General features: G+C 48.4%; 1 protein-coding gene across 1 annotated transcript in view; it reads left to right on the top strand.

Moving 5' to 3' along the window:
* The window catches only part of TMEM178B (transmembrane protein 178B), a 335,239-nt gene that overhangs the window by 103,235 nt on the left and 215,116 nt on the right, over window positions 1–16,888 (top strand). Inside the window, exon 2 of the mRNA XM_002921678.3 lies at window positions 7,385–7,498. Coding sequence (XP_002921724.2) covers window positions 7,385–7,498 — 114 coding nt within the window. The remainder of the gene's footprint in view (window positions 1–7,384; window positions 7,499–16,888) is intronic.

Below are 16,888 nucleotides of genomic sequence, written 5' to 3' on the forward strand. Positions count from 1 at the left end.
CTGTAGGCTGCCTGGTATGGACTAAGTGGGCTTATGAGGCGTGTTGAGACAGGAAATGGGGGAGGGGAGTGCTGCCAGCTTTCCTGGGGGTGCCCCCTGCGGCTGCAGTGGGAATCTGAGGTGCCCTGAGGGTGCCCAGAGGCCCTGCTCTGGTTCTGTCCACCAAGATCCAGGTTTATTTCAAGGAGTGGTGCAAACACAGCTCCCACGTGGACATTTGACTCTGGTGTTGCTTTGCTAGTAGCTTCCAGATATGGCATCTGAGGAGAGGCCAGCAGATACTCAGTGCCAACTATTTCATTTACCTTAGAGATCATTTGATCAAGTTACAGACCCCGATCTCCATTCTTCATTCAGCCAAATGTAGACGGAGGTCTTGCTGTGCGCAAAGTGCTTGCCTGGCCCTGGGGGAGAAAGTGTGAACAGGAGACGTGGTTTCTGATTGTGAACTCACAATTCAGTGGTAAGAACTGTTCTTTGAATGAAAAAGGATTTTGGGTCAAAGTTGTCTGGGAAAGTCTGCCTGCCATATGGGTCCCTTCTGGGGTGGCAGGGGCTGGGGTGGGGGGAGGAGGGAGTCAGAATATCCATTAAAAAACTCTTGAAGTCCTGCAATAAGTAAACCATTTAAATATTTAACCCAACTTTTCCTAAGCACATTTGACTATCACGTGCCCAGCCTGACTCATTCCACTTTTTCCTCCAGTTGCATTGAAATACGATTGACGTCTAATACTGTGTTAGTTCAAGGTTTATAGTGTGTTGATTTGATATATGCATATACTGAGAAATGATCACCACAGTAATGAACATTCATCACCTCACGTAGTTGCCAGTTTTTTTCCTGTGTTGAGAACCTTTAAGATCTACTCTCTTAGCAACCTTCAGTTATACAATGTTATTTTTTTTAAAAGATTTTATTTATTTATTCGACAGAGATAGAGACAGCCAGTGAGAGAGGGAACACAAGCAGGGGGAGTGGGAGAGGAAGAAGCAGGCTCATAGCAGAGGAGCCTGATGTGGGGCTCGATCCCATAACGCTGGGATCACGCCCTGAGCCGAAGGCAGACGCTTAACCGCTGTCCCACCCAGGTGCCCCTACAATATGTTATTAATTACAGTCACCATGCTGTATATTATATCTCTAGAACTTTTGTATAGCTGGTACTGTACCTTTGGACTACCTTCACTCAGTTCCCTTACCACTTACCCCTCTGCCTCTGGCAACCACCAGTCTGTTCTGATTCTGTGTGTTCGGTGTTCTTAAAATCCGCGTATAAGGGAGATCATACAGAATTTGTCTTTCTGTGACTTCACTTAGCATAATGCTTTGACGGTCCATTGATGTTGTTGCAAATGACAGATTTCCTTTTTTTATGGCTGAATGATATTCTGTTATATACATACATACACACGTCTCCCACATTTTCTTTATCCATTGATGGGCACTTAGGTTGTTTCCATGTCTTAGCTATTGTGCATAGCACTGCAATGAGCATGGGTATGCAGATATCTCTTCAAGATCGTGATTTCAGGGGCTCCTGGGTAGTTTAGTTGATTAAGCATCTGCCTTTGGCTCAGGTCATGATCCCAGGGTCCTGGGATCGAGCCCCTGCTGAGCAGGGAGCCCACTTCTCCACGTCCCTTTGCCCCCTCCCTGCTTGTGTGCACCCCCCCCAGAATAAATAAAACTTAAACAAAAAAGATAGTTATTTCAGGGGTCCCTGGCTGGCTCTGTCGATAGAGCATGTGACTCTTGGTTTCGAGTTGTGAGTTCAAACCCCATGTTGGGTGTAGAGATTACTTAACATAAACAGAATTTTAAAAAAAAGTGATTCATGCTGGGGAAAAAAAAGTGATTCATGGAGGGGGGAAACGTAGTGATTTCATTTCCTCCAAATACATACCTATAAGTGGGATTGTTGGATCTTTGGTAGTATTATTTTTAATCCTGGCGGGAAGCACCATACTGTTTTCCATAGTGGCTGCACCCATCACTCCACTTTCAACATGAGGGTCAGGGGAGTGCCCATGTCCTCATTTTTCCTTGTCATTCCCCCCACCCCGTGAAGTTGTGAGTTTGCCTTTGCAGAACCCTGCCCTTCCCCTCCCTCGGTGGATTCTTCATGCCCTTCCCAGCTGCTCTCTTCTCTGGAGCTCTCTCATTCACACCTAGATGTTAGTGACTCAGTGCTACCCATTTGGACTTATTTAGAGGGCAGCCCCTTTTAAAGCTCTAATAGAGTAGTATTTGATCCAAAGGAACAGCTCTCTAATGGAAGAATTGAAATTGCTATGGCACCCATTTGGGGAAGAGAATTTTTGGTGGAGTGGGGGTGGGTCTCAGGGCTGCCTCTCAAATCACTTTGTCTAAGAAGGTTTCTTCTTAATACATATAAGCCTTCCACAAAGGTTTTGGAAACTGGGTCTTGCCGATGGCCAATGAGCAGGAGAAGGAGAACTGCCTACTGGTGTTGCTGTAAGGTATGACTGGAATCCAGAATTCAGCATTTGTGTGCCGGCTCTGCCTCCCCCTCCCCTGGTCTGTTAACTCATATGTCCAGGGTACATCCGAGCTCTTGCTCTGCCCGCCTCCTAGGGTTATCGTGTGTGGAAGTTTCTCTCTCATTATATATGTAAATATATACATCTATGTATGTATATGTATATAAAATATATGTGGCATGATGTAAACAGTGGTTGCTAATGTTATTTCTTTTTTTTTATTTTTTTATTTTATTTTATTATATTATGTTAATCACCATACAGTACATCCCCAGATTCCGATGTAAAGTTTGATGCTTCAGCTAATGTTATTTCTGATTTACTTTGGTCTTGCCCCCCTAGAGTAAGTAGTCCTTTCACAGCAATTGAGAGTAATGACTAATACTGAGTACCCACTGTGTGTAAGAACCACACTGAGGACTTCATGTGAGTTATCAACACTTAGGCCTTGGGTCCTAAAGGATTTGAGATGGGGGAAAAGGATGGGAATAGTTCTTTGCAGGGGCAGGTAGAAGGGAGAAGGAGCTAGCTGACATTGGAATAAGGGAGAACGGGGGTGATGCCTTTAGAAGGAGAGGGGGCAGGGAGTTGGGAGAGGAGCGAGGGAGGAAAGGGAAAAAAGGGAAGTGAGCTTGGATGCCTGTGTTTGCCCCTTGGATCCCCGCCACCTTGCATCTGCTATCTGCTCCTGGCTCCCCCACCTCTTCCAGCTTCTGGCAGGTTCGGCTACTGGGGGAGGGAGGAGTGAGAGGTTGCGTGTTTACTCCTGGTCACCTCACCACAGGCTGGCTGTGACCGTCTGCCCAATGTTACATCACCCCTCTCCATCAGCCATTCTCTCTAGGTTCTGGTGTCTGCTTCCTCTGACTCTCCAGGTTTGGGGCTATACCAACTCCTTCTGTCGCCGGCCGTAGGTCCCCGCACCTGCTCAGCTTTGTCAATTTTCTGTTTTTGAAACTCTTCTTAACTACCCGTTTGGGTTTCTTGTCCGTCTGGGAGCCTGACGTGGCCGATAGGAGGGTCACCAGCTCTGAAGGCAGAGCACAGACGGAAGCTTAAGGTGTCCTCCCTCCTGAGGGTGCCCCCACCCTATCCAGGCTGAGGCCTCCGGGCTGGAATGTAGGAGGGAAGGCCATGGGATTTCCCCTGCCTCTCAGGTAGCCCCTCTGGATTGTTGCTGGAAAACCTATTTGTATCGGGAAGCCCACATTCTGGGCACACGAATTGGGTGCCCAGATGGTGCCTGTATTTACAAGAGCCCAGCGCACTGACAGGACCTGCAGACACATGGGTAAATATTTTGCCTCTCTTCTTCGGCAATATTTGAGTCTTTCACATTTAATTGCTGTCAAAGACAGGAGGCTTGCATCCCCGAGGCAAAGCAAATAGTGAGGCCTCCAGCGGGCTGTTCCCGCAGCTTCAGCCAGGCTCTTGGACTGATCACCTGCAGTGCCAAGTGTCAGGTGGCTGGGTGGGCAGGGGGCGAGGGAGACGGGGGCAGCTGCCCGCAGCCTGCCTGGAACCGGTGGCCGCTTGCTGAGTGTATTTTGAGCCTGAGAGCACCCGATCTTGGCCAAGAAATCCGACACTTTTCTCAGACGTCCGTAATGGGCATCCATCTGGCCACGTCCAGGGAGATCTTGCTCGGTGTCTCTGAAGCGGAGCTCAGGACGACATGCTCGACTGTACATGTTGCTGAGGGGTTCTTGATGCAATTCTCTACCCTTTATATTTTCCTCTCCTCTTTCTTCTTAAAACAAAACTGAGAAGCATCGACTTCGTTGCCCCTTGGATTACATTTCCGAAGTGCAGTGAGAGGCTGTTCTGTGCCTGGATGGTTTCTTCCCCATCTCGCTGTGATCAGATAAGCCTCTCCTTACATATCCAGATTGGGAAGAAGTGTTTGCTGTCGACGCAGAGTTCTGCAGCCATCCCTTCCTTTTATTCATTAGATTCTGATTTGCCTTGATTATTTTAGTCCCTTGCATGGAACAGAAGCAGTTGGATGCCTTGCCCACTGTGGTTTTACAGAGGGCGCCTCCTATTACTCATTCCTTTCCTCCCAGCACGTGTGACTGGTGCTCACCCTGTGCTGGGAGCCGGGGAGATGGAGATGAATGGAAAAGACCAGTCCCTGCCCTTGAGAAACTCATAATCTAGTGGGGGAGCGAGGCGTGTAAACAGATAAATCACAGCCCATTGGTGTGCTTGCCACAGTAGGGCAGGAGCGCGGGGAGCAGAGAGGAGAGGGACCCGGTCGAATCACTACTGCTCCTCTGTTGCTGGGCACAGTCCAGGCTGCAAGGAAGGCTTTGCTGAGGAGCCGCCATTTTGGCCACCTCTTGGGAGGGTTAGGTGTGCGTCAGGAGAAGAAAGATAGGAGAGTAGGTGTAGAGTCCTGACGGATACGGTCAATCCAGGACGGGGTAGTGACGGCCACCTGGCGGGGACTTCTGCGCGAGGAATGTGAGGTTTATTCTGTAAAAGAGACCACCGTGTCCTTTCTGGAATACAGTCCAAGCAGCAGGGTGGAGGGTGGCCTGGCGGAGGGAGGCTCTGGTCAGACGCTTCTGGGTTCTCGTCCTGGCACTGCTGTTTCCTTGGGAGAGTCACCTTATTTTTTTGAGCCTCCGTTTTCTCATTTGTGAAATATGATCATATTATGCCGATGGTCATAGGAATGCCTACTTAATTGGGTTGTGTGAAGGATGAAGGGAGACAATATCCATCACAGGGTTTTCTGCCATTGGGATAAGTACAGAACATGGAGGGTTACAAGTGGATTGGGGGTGTTGGTGCCTTCACAGGGATGCTGACAGGGCCCAGGCAGCCTCATCTGTTTATCCCAAGGAGCCTCACACACGTCCCTTCTGTGTGTGCCATGACATGAGTAAAGTAGGAAACCGTTGGTTTCTGAAGCACTTGGCAAGTGTTTCCTACAAGCAAGTCCTCAGTGAATGTGGCCTTGAGATGGGTCATTGTATTCACACAACTGCTCTAGGGGCTGAGGGCACAGAGGATGGGCCGGCTTCCAAGGGGTATGTCTGAGGTAGAATTAACAGAATTTGGTGACCAGTTGAATGTCAGGGAGGACAGGCCCCACTGGAGAGGGGGAGGCATTGGGGATGGCTGGGGGATTTATAATGTTGTAGACCCAATGGGAGGTGATGCTAAGCGCGGAGATTGTTTTAGAAATCAGAGCACTGTGGGCTTAGGGTATGGACGTGAGTTGCGATGGTCTGATAGACTACTTTCCCAAGAAGCGTAGCAAGATAGCAAGTTAGAGAAGAAGGAAGACCCGGTGGGGGTGTGGTCAGGGGGAATGCCGGGGAGCAGGTGAGAGACTAAGGGACACAGGCAGAGGAGGTGAAAAAGGAAAAGCGTGTCTAACACTTCCTCCAAACTTTGCCTCTTTGGACAATGTCTGTCCCATTGGAGGAGTGTCTGCCGGTAAGTGGCAATAGGGCAGTTGTCCAGATATGATTTACAGTAAGGTGTCAGTTTCATGAGCGGTAGTGTCTAAATTACTGCCTTCCACCAATTGCCAGGTTCCCTGCTGACAGTGAGCCAGGGGTCAAACAATTCAGTCAGGTGCCACCACTTATAAATTGAAAATCAGTGGGGTGCAAAATGGATTACCATCAAAATCTATTCAGGTGCAAAACCTCATTTTAAAACCCCTAACCCTTAAAAATCACTTCTTCCCTGATTCTTCACAATCCCCTGATATTGAGTTCTAATATTCACCAGATATGCAAGTGTCAGTAGACATGCCCGCAGAAGACCACAAGTGACAAGGAAGGAACTCCTAATTGGTCCTTTCTTTTGGAATTTGCAAACATGCTGGATTTATGAATTAATACATTGGTAATTATTAGATTCTCGGGGGCAGTGGTTCTCAAACAGGCGTACAACAGAATCACCTGGAGGGCTTGTTAAAATTTGGATTGCAGGCTCTACCTCTGAGTTTCTGATTCGGCAGCTCTGGGATTAGGCCTAGGAAATGACATTTCTAGCAAGTTCCTGGAGGATGCTGATGATCCCTGGACCACACTTTGCGAAACTCTGTTCTAAGATAGAGTGTTTTCCTAAGTTAGCAATGCCTGCTTTGCTAGTCAAATTATCAGTAAAGGTTCCACGGGACCAAGTGTTGAGTGTGTTAAGGGACTTGATTTTTTTTTCCCCCCAGGAAGCCTGAGAAGAGGCTGGTTCCAAGAGATAGACATGGATTTGAGGGTTTTGTGCTCAGAGGTGAGGTTAGGGCACGACGGAAGAAAGAAGAGGCCGCTCTCGTTGTTCATCCTTCCACAAGACTGTGTGTGCTACAGGCACAAATGACATCATTAAGGCCGGGAGTCTGTTGTGTGTTGGTCCATGTGTACAAACTGTTCATGTCTTTTGATGCCAAACTTCTTCCCATCACTTGAAAGTTGATTTTCTTAAGGTTAAACAAACGCACTACTTTCTTTTTCTTTTTTTAATTTTATTTTATTATTATGTTAGTCACCATACAGTACATCCCCGGATTCCAATGCAAAGTTCGATGCTTCATTAGTTGCGTATAACACCCAGTGCACCATGCAATACGAACGCACTCCTTTCTTAGCAAGCCACTGTCAGCCTAAGCTTTGGCTCTTCCCATCCCTCAGTGATGCCAGAGAGGCATTTTTCTATCTAAATCGACGGTGTTTGACTTTAGTTCTACTCTCTGGAGAGTAGATGTGACTTTTTGAAGTTACTGCCTTGTATAAGCTATGGGTGTCACCAGTCCCCATAAGAAGCAAGTCTCTTTCCCCAGGACAGATCAGTGGGTCCCAGAAGCTGCCCCAGACATGGTTGCTGCCTCATTAACATTCTGTTTCCCGTCTCTCTTTGGCAGGAGAGATCGAGCGATGCACGTACATCAAATACCACTACTCCTCAGCCACCATCCCCAGGAACCTCACTTTCAACATCACGAAGACCATCCGTCAGGATGAGTGGCACGCCCTTCGTAAGTACACCTGAGTTTGTTTCTTTGGTGGCGACCTTTGGAGGTCACGGAGGTTTGGACGCCCGTCAGCAGCTTGCCTGGACGGATGGACGCGCCTCTTTGGCCTGTGGACAGCCTCAGAGCACGACAGCAGTTCCTTCAAATGTCAGTTTTCTGTGGGTCAGAATTGCCTCTGCTGGCTTCGATTGCATTAGATTTAAAGAGTTTGCTTCTAAAATTAAAAACAGGGGCGCCTGACCGGCTCAGTTGGTAGAGCATGTGACGCTTGATCTTGGGGTTGTGAGTTCAAGCCCCACGTTGGGACGGAAAGCCTACTTTAAAAAAATAAAGGCAACAAATAAATGTAACATAAAAAAATAAAATTAAATCAAAAAACCCCAAAACAATGAACAGACCATGATCCATAATCTTACTTTGTTCCTTGGGTAGGTGTTTCTGATTACAGCTACCTAAGGAAACCAGCTCCTGGGATCTAACTTCAGCGCCTCTCCCAAGTTGCTTGGAGCATTATCCTGGCAACCTGTGGATCCCTCATGCTGTTCTTTGTACGGGGTGAGGCCAGCTGGGGGTTGCAGGCTGCATAGTGCTGGGAGTTTGCCTCTGGGTGGGTCACTAAGGGGTAGGATCTCATCCTCTGCTTACAAGTTTCTGTTGCCCCAAAAATGAGAGGCTTGGAGACCCAGTTCGCGTGTGATTGCTCAGCAGAGGTCAGAGTATCTGCCTCCAGCCGTTAGGGAGTTTCTTGGTCAGGAACCTTCAGATCCTCTAATTATGATAAGAGGATGATTTCAGGAGCAAGCAGACTTGGCCGTATTTTCATTTTGGTGTTCCATGGGGATGTCCTGCTCGTCTGTGTCAGGGAAGCTGTCTTTCGCTGGTGGCACAGTTCTTCAGGGGACACATTCAGCTCTGAGTTGTCTCTGTTGCATTTGTCACTTCTTTCTTGCTACAGCTGCCCCCCCCATAATATCACAAGGCTAAAAATTGGTTTACATTTATATGCGAGGGAGGGTCTTTTGTTGTTTGCTAAAATGTTCCATCAACTTTGAAGAAGGTTGAAAACCTCTTTCTTCCCTTTATTGTTGCCTGGTTATGTTTTGCACGCATGGGGTTCGGACAGGCATCTTCCACATGTTAGTTTGGCTTTAATCAAACCACCATGGCTTGAGGTGGCGGAAGGTGAGAGGGGCGAGGAAGATTAAAACAGAGCAATGATTCATTGGTTTCAGGAAAAAAGACTGTGACCAAGTGTCTGGGTGATTATTACTACCACTGGCCTGAAATGATAGGGCAGGTATCAGTGGATGGGAAGGCATTCACCAAATTGTTGCCTTCAGGCTTTGACATTACTGGAGACACTAACCATAGCATGGGGACAGAGAGCTAATGTCTCAGGTGCATCCCTGTGTACTAGACATTGAGCTAGGCTTACACAGACTTACTTAACTGTAATTTTAGATTTGCCTTAGAGATACTAGTGATCAGGATTACTAATTTTTCTTTTGGCTCTAAATACTTAAGGAGACACATACATCAATACCTGGAAATGACTGCCTATTTCCCACATTACATTGGTCCATTGTAACAGAAGCCCACAGCAGATGTTCAAGGTTCGTGATAAGTCTTGCTGAGTAACCACTTAAATATAACTTAAGTTACAGGGGCCATAACAGAATCTAAGAAGGAAGAAGTGATTGACGTAGCTTCAGTTCATATTTACTCAGTTCAACCAAAGGTACTGAGTTTTTCTGTGTACCAGGCACATAGTGGATACTGAGGCCGAGGGAGAACTCTTTCAAAGAGCTCACACCTGGAGGTGGAGATGGGTGGGGGAGGGGGAGGGACACATTCATAAAGCAAATAATTACAAGGCAGTGTGATAATTACAATATAGTATAATTGTTTCAAACAATTAAGATAGCTTGTGGAAGTTTTTCAGCAAGAGGGAGAATTAGTGTAAATTGCACAGATGCATTTCAAGGGAAACCCGATAGAATATTGTTGGCTGTGAACAGTAGATACCTGGAATTCAATTAGATTACGCATTGCAGCATCACTGGAATTGTCACGTGGCTTTGGCAAAGATGGAGAGAGGAGGCTAATGCTAAGGTTTGTGGAATCTTGTTGTTCCTTTTTTTAAAATTTTATTTATTTGGCAGAAAGAGAGAAAGCACAAGCAGGAGGAGAGGCAGGGAGAGGGAGAAGCAGGCTCCCCACTGAGCAGAGAGCCCAACTCGGGGCTCGATCCCAGGACCCTGGGATCATGACCTGAGCCGAAGGCAGACACTTAGCCTGCTGAGCCACCCAGGCGTCCCTGGGTTTGTGGAATCTTCTTTGAGTCCAGCATCTCTGGGGTCCTTCTTCCGAAACCGTGGTGCCATTGGGTTCTGCGAAATCGAGTGTGCAGCTTATGCTTGTGAATTGGGGTGCTACTAGATCTCTGTTTTTACTTGATAAAAGCTATGTCAGCAACTGATGCATGAAGGTTTTGGTATCCCATGGTGGGCGAACTGGAGGATATTCTTTAGTGAGGGATTTATCTGCCTGTTTCGCAGGGTGGTCTAATGGGCTATTATTAAGCAGGCAGAGAACATTTGCCATTCCTGTCACCGATGACAGCTATTTTTAGCCGGAGGGCAAGTGAGCATCTGTCACGTCTGAAGTTGGTGCTAAGTGTAATGGGCAATGCTGGCGTAATGGGGAAGGATAATAAATGTCAATTGTCATTCTCAAAGGTCAGATATTGATACTAGGTGGGAAATGGGCTCATGAGGCCCCTTTGAGATAAAGTAGAAACTACAAAGACTAGCAAACGCCTATGACCAAGCTTTGGAAATTAAAAAAAAAAAAAAAGTCAGACTCTGATTTCTTATTTGAGAGTTCTGTACTTTTCAATACTGTAAATGAGATCAAATAAATCCATTTGATACCAGGTTGGTTATCATTTTGGAATTTGACCATCATATCTTACATTCTATCATTTTTCTTAATAGTCATATTTGCCAAAGGCAAGAAATTAATTTTTTTTCTGAAACAACTTGGTAAATATTTCAGACTCCGGTTAAACTGAGGTTAAACATTTTTTCACTAGGGATTTGCATGTGGTCAATCACCCCTGGATGTGGGGAAAAAAAATTTTTTTTTTCCAAATAGGAAAAGCACATTTTGGCTTAAAACTGTGCTGTGGTTTTTGAACAGGTAACACCACCAGTGGGAGGCTTCGCTGTGTGGCTGAGAGCTCATTCGCTTTATGGTCAAGTGAAAAGTAGGTGAAAGAGTAAAATTGTTTGTAGGTCACTAGGCTTATAAATCCAAGTGTAAAGAGATAATAATCACTTTGGGGGAATAAAGTCCAGAGAACCAAACGTGTATGTGGGTGGGGGGCGGCAGGAGTCTCTGAGGTTCCAACGCTGACTTGTCTGAGTGACTTGCTGGCGAGGTTTACTCAGGCTGGATGGCGATGGCTGGTGAGACACCGTGGCTGCTGTTGTCCTTCCCTCCCCGGTCAGAGCTCCCTAGGAGAGGCAGAACTCCTTCCAGAGGTGAAACTGTGCCCTCACGCCACCCAGGCCTGGCTCTCTGTCTGGGGCAGCCTCCTTGCCGTCCTGTCTGTCTGCCGCCTCTCGTTAGGTGCCAGTGAACCTGAGTGGCGTTTGTCCAGCCCCCGTGGGGCTGACCCAGATCCTCCTGCCCCCTCCAGCTCTGGATCAGTGAGGATGGGACGATGGCGATGGGAGATGAGCTTGGCCACTGCCGCCCTGCGGGCGGGTTGTCTGGTGTAATGTTTGAAATATGACAAAATGAGTGGAGTGGCGGTGAGGGGAAAGCAGGCTGGCGCTGCGGTGCGCCTGAAACTTCCTCTTCTCACTAGAAAATAATGTCCGCACAGACTTCTCGTGCTCTGCAGCTCTGTCTGAGGCTGCAGCCCTCGTTGGGAGAATTCTGCGCCCTCCTGCCCCCTCCAAGGGCCCCTGAGGCCATCCCCAGTGGCTCTGCCTTTGCTCTCTGTGCCACTGGTGTCCCTTTGGCATATCCTTTCGGCACAGCTAGAGGCCTGCACGTGCCCATTGGCTGGGAGGGCGGGGAGCCTGGGTGGCCTGTGACACTGCCGGGGGAGCCAGGAGGCCGAGAAAGCTGGGTCTGGGAAGACGTCCCTGAGAGATCAGTGCTTCTGCACAAAGTTGCTGGCATGGAGTGGAGCTGCACCAGGCGACACCGAGGAGGAGCCTGCCTGGGGGCCGCAGGGCAGGCACCCGGTGGAAAGTGCGAGAGGCGGACGTCGTCTTACCCTCTGATCTCTGCTTTGCTGCTGCTGAGTTTCCCGTGGGGTCTGAGCCCTAGGACTCCTGAGTTGCCGTGCTTGCACATTCGGGGGGTTTTCATTCCACTGGGCGTTTTCAAGATGGAGGTTCCAGCTCACAGCTGATTGCCCCTGGCAGCGGGAACTGGGACGCTGGGACTCCACTTGCCTGCAATCAGATCCTCTCCTTTATCTCTCAGGAGGCTGAGAGCCGAGAAAGCTAGAGTTATTTGTTTATTTATTTTTTAAAGCCGCCTTCTGTCAAGACTGGAAGTTCAGTTAATTAGATCTGATGGTCACGCGGCACATTGCCCGCGGGCCAGGGAGGGAAAGAGGAGGAGGAATGATGGCCTCCTCTGACATCCGCATCCCTGCTGCCCCAGCCTCCTGCGGGCGCTCCTCCGACAACACACAAACGTGCTCACACCGTACCTCTGGAAAGTGGGAGAGAAGAAATAGGATCTGTTGGTAAAGAGGGAGGAGAGGAGAGGAGGGGAGGGCAGGGGCGTAGGGGAGGAAGACAGAGAGATGGAGCCTGAGGCTGTGAAGAAGCAAGTGCATTTCAGTGGGTGTGCTGAACGAGGGAGAAGAAAGCAAAATCCAGAAGTGTCTTGTCTAATGTAGACCCTTGAATGACACACCTGGCTCCTTGGCCCCAAGGCTCAAGGATCCCCATGGCAGGGGGCCTGTAGGCTAGCTCAGTTTTGGGGGGCCAGCCCCTACCCCAGCTGGTGTATGGTGAGAAGCTCTGTCTGTCCTGCTGCTCTGTTGTGCACTTCAGTGCAGAACCCTTGCCTTACTCAGCTTGGCCAAGCCCTACCTTTTCTCCCTCTCTTCTGGCCTCTTCCACACCCTCTTCTCTTTCTGTAATTGGCACATCCTGCCCCTGGACCCCGTCTCCCTGGGGCTGCTGTCTCACTCCCTCTAGCCACTCCCAGGTCATGCCCACCTCTTGCGCCCTAGGCTACTTCCTGCTCTTCCCTGCTGGTCTTGGCCTTCTGGACTTGGATTTATGTTGGCTCCCGGCCTGATAGCCCTTGCCTTTTCCTTTCCCAGGGGCCTCCCCTGGCAGCTCCCGGACAAGCCTGTTCATCTACCCTCTGGACTTTCCTCCCACTCAGACCTCTGGGCTCCGAGCTCAGGAGTTGCCTGGATTTCTGGTCCCTCCTTCCCCAGCCATCCCTAGTCAGGACAAGATGAATGTGGTAGACTGAGGGGCTTGAGATGAAAATAAAATAACAGTAATTATCACAATGACAACTACCTCTTTGTTCATATCCACTGTAATGCCCCTCAGAAGGGGGCTCGAGGTTTCGTCCCAGGAGCCCAGCCACAGTGTTGCAGCTCCTTTGCAGACAGAGTAACTCAGCCAGGGAGAAAGGGGCTGCCTAGAGGTTCCACCTTGGCCTCAGAGGAATCTGAGACTCAGAATCCAGGTCTGAACTCCAGCGGACTCCCTCCAGCTATTTTTTTCCTTTCTGTTTCTGGCTGCTGTTATGTAAAACAGCCTAATGAAGTAAACATCCCAGACATTAGCAGCTTAGGTCCCCTGCGGTGTCAGCCATTTTCCTTCCCCTGCATCCGCAGAGGAGCCCAGCCCGCGTGTGAGGTTCTTAACTGCGAGCAATCTGTTGCCAGCTGCCTCTTGCTTGCAAGACTGGCATCCACGGGGGTCATGCCTAGCAAGAAACCTTCCCCAGAATTGTGAAAGCTTGGTCGCCCAGAAACTCAGTCATCAGGGCATCACCATATGTCACTTGGTGTGTCCTAAAGTCTTTGCTTTTTGCAAACCATCTTTGTCTCTCTGCCCCACCTGGCCCTTGCAGGGAGTGTTGTAAACTTTGTAGGATCCCCACGAGCTGCTCTGTGCCTGTCCTCCCAGAGCTCCCGTGGTTTTTCTGCAGCAAGCCAGGCAGGGAACACAAACCCCCTTCATGTGCCATTGCCCCTCTACCTGCCCTTGCAGCGGTAACGCCTGCCAGGACACACCTTTTCTTCACCGCTTCCCCTGCCTGTCAAACATTCAGTAAACTTGTTTGTGCAAAGGTGTCCATATCTTCTTGGATTACCTCCCCTGATAGCATTTTTAATTTTCAAAAGACCTAACCCAAAGGGATGACAGTGAGGTGGTTAAAGGTAGTGTGGAGATCCTTAAAATCGTAATGCATTTGCCTTCTCTCCCACCTACTTAGGTGGCTGGCCTGGCTAGGGGTCAGTGATGGGAGTAGAGTGGACAGGATGGGGGTTTATTTTTGAGATGGCTTCAGGAATGGGAAGGAAGGAAGCCTGGGGTAAAAGGGGGGTGGAGTAGGATACAAACCATTGTGTTAAAGATACGCTGATGATCCACATACTGAAGCAAATCTGAGAATCCCTGTGCTGGTGTGATTGCGGTTTTCAACCACAGCTCGTCTGAATGTGCACGTCCAAGTGTGTGTGGGGAATTGGTTGGAAGTCTGTCCTAGAGGCATTCTCAGCTTCTTTGGATTGGAAACTGCTTTCTTCCAGCCAAGCATCGTGATACGGACACCACTAAGGAGAACTGGGGACAACCCCACTGACATCCCTTGCCCATTTGTTCATACTCATTCAATATTCATAGAGAAAGCCCTGTGTTAGGTTCTGGAGGGGATATTAAAGGTATTCTGCTTTCCAAATTGGGTGATATATTTCCAGGTACCAACCTGGCGAGAGATCAGACTGCTTGTTCCTTAATGTTTATTGACTACCCAGAGCGTGCAGGGTAATGCTACTGACATGCACGCATCATGGGTGCCGAACTCCACACTGAGTTCAGCAGGAATTCCTTGTAGAGGGCATAAAAGCAAAATAGAAGCCCAAACTACTACCCTATCGCAGAGGCATGGCCTGTTTTTTTAGAGCAAGGGAAAAGTGGGGATGCCCTGGGATCTGCCTCTTCTTGGCCCTCTGGGGGAACTGTCCCTGCTCTAGGTGCTGAAAAGGAATGTCCGAATGGCTTGTGATTCCTCTTCCCAGCAGCTACGACAATCACAGCTCACTGTCCAGGCGTGTTGTAACAGTTTTGGGGGGGGGTGTGGTGGGGACAAAACCAGAAGCTGAGTATTCCAGTGGGTAGGGACAGCTCAGCAACAGTGAATGTGGGTTGGATGAGGCCTGGATGTCTGGGCAGCAGACACTTGTCATCAAGGCAGTGGGTCAGCAGGTATGAATACTGTGGGTGCTACTTTGGGGATCCAGTTCTACAGGGCCCACTTCTACAGGAAATCTAGAGCATTAGGGAGTTAGAATAAGGAATAGAGAATAGTGCCTGGGAGAAGCCCACTTTTAAGATCTGGGATACACAGGTCAGGGGCTATCATGCCTTGAACAAGATGGGAGATCATTTTAGTAAAAGCAGCAGTCTCAAACTGTGATCAGGATTGGTCCTGGGCTTTGGAGGTGAGGCTGCTTCTGAAGACGGTAGACTATGGGGAGGGCAGGATAGAGGCATCTGGGTATCAGAATGGCTTAGCAGAAAAAGTAATTAAATTCTATATTTTGTGGTAAAGGACCTATGGAGTCTAGAACTGTGCTACTCAAATGTGGTCCGTGGCCCATCAGCATCATCTGGGAACTTGTTAGAAATGCCAATTCGTGGGCCCCAGCCCAGGCCTATTGAATCAGAATCTCTAAAGTTTGAGATCGCTTGGTGTTGGGGGGACATTGGTGGGGGCTCTAGTGGTCAGTGAAGTCTCGGGAGGACGGAGCGTGGGTGGGCCCTGAATGGGAGTTGGGAGAGGGAATATTGCATTTAGCACAACCTCTCACAGAGGAGCAGGACTTTTAACCTATTCATGCGTTGTTTGTTGTCTGCATGTCTGTGTCTGTTTTCTGTTAGAGCTTTGGTAATTCACCTTTCATCCATATTTCTTTTTGTTAATTGAATAAAACAGCACAGAAGAGGTGAGCTATTTTCTTTCTGTTTGTCTATCTTTCTGCATCATGTGTGCTATTAGCATCCTCCTGACATCTAGCCTGGAACCTCTGTTGCGTCTCCAACATTCTCCTTCATTCAGAAACTGGCTTCAGGCTCCACTGAAGCTAGGGGACATTGGATTGAGTTCAAGCGCTTGTCGCTGTCTAGGTATATGACCCTGGGCAAACTGTGTAAGTGTTTAAAACCCAGTACACTCATCTGTAAAGCAGAGGTAATAATACCTGTCTTGAGAATTATTAGAAAGTTTAAATTAAACAAAAATGATTCATGTGAAATCAGTCAGTAAGTCTGCAAAAGCCTGATACCAAGCTGCATTAGATGCTATGATTATAGGAGCGCAGAGTTTTACCAGGCTTCGAGATCCCCTAGGATGTGGGCGAGAGGCTCTAAAATGACCTTTCGTGGACTTGGGGGCTTTTCTATTGAACTTTGCACAGGCTGTATGGGTGTTTACCTCCTCTGTGGCTGCACGTGTTAGTGGGTCTGTTATGGGTTTGCTGTCTGCACAGGTGTGTGTGATGGGAGCTTGCATCAGGTGCTCACAGCGTGGGAGTAGAAAGTGGCTGAGAGGATTATGTGCTGAATGGCAACAGTGTGGCATATTGTGAAAGGAATTTCAGAGCAGAAAATCATCAGTGTTTGGGATCCTCAGTGGGATAGCAGTAGCAGAAGCAGCCCTCTAATTTATCAGTTGTGTCCAATAAGAATACAGTTTAGACAATAACAGGAGTCTCTAAAAGAAGATTTACATACTAAGTGTCTAAGAAGTAACATTTTCAGAGCTTTGAAGATAAATATGCCTTGAGTACATTTGTACTGAAATTGTTGAGGGGAGCGTGGAAATGATTCTCCTGACTGTTGTGGCTCAGCCCTGCCTTTCAGGAAAGCTGCAATTTCCAGTATGTGCTGTGATCAGATGCTCTTCTCTTCCTGAAGTGGAAATATATAGATCCCAAAAGTGGATACTGCAAGAGTGTTGGGGATATGGGGGAAGGAGGAGGGTCTAGGAAGAGGATAGTTGACGTGGTTAGGGGTGAGGCATGATATTCCCATTCTGGGGGAAAAGGATGCTCCTTATTTTCAACTCTGTGCTCACAATGGGCTATGGGGTGGTGCTGGCTGTGGCCATGGA

The sequence above is a fragment of the Ailuropoda melanoleuca genome, chromosome 1, assembly GCF_002007445.2.
Source record: "Ailuropoda melanoleuca isolate Jingjing chromosome 1, ASM200744v2, whole genome shotgun sequence".
NCBI lineage: Eukaryota > Metazoa > Chordata > Mammalia > Carnivora > Ursidae > Ailuropoda > Ailuropoda melanoleuca.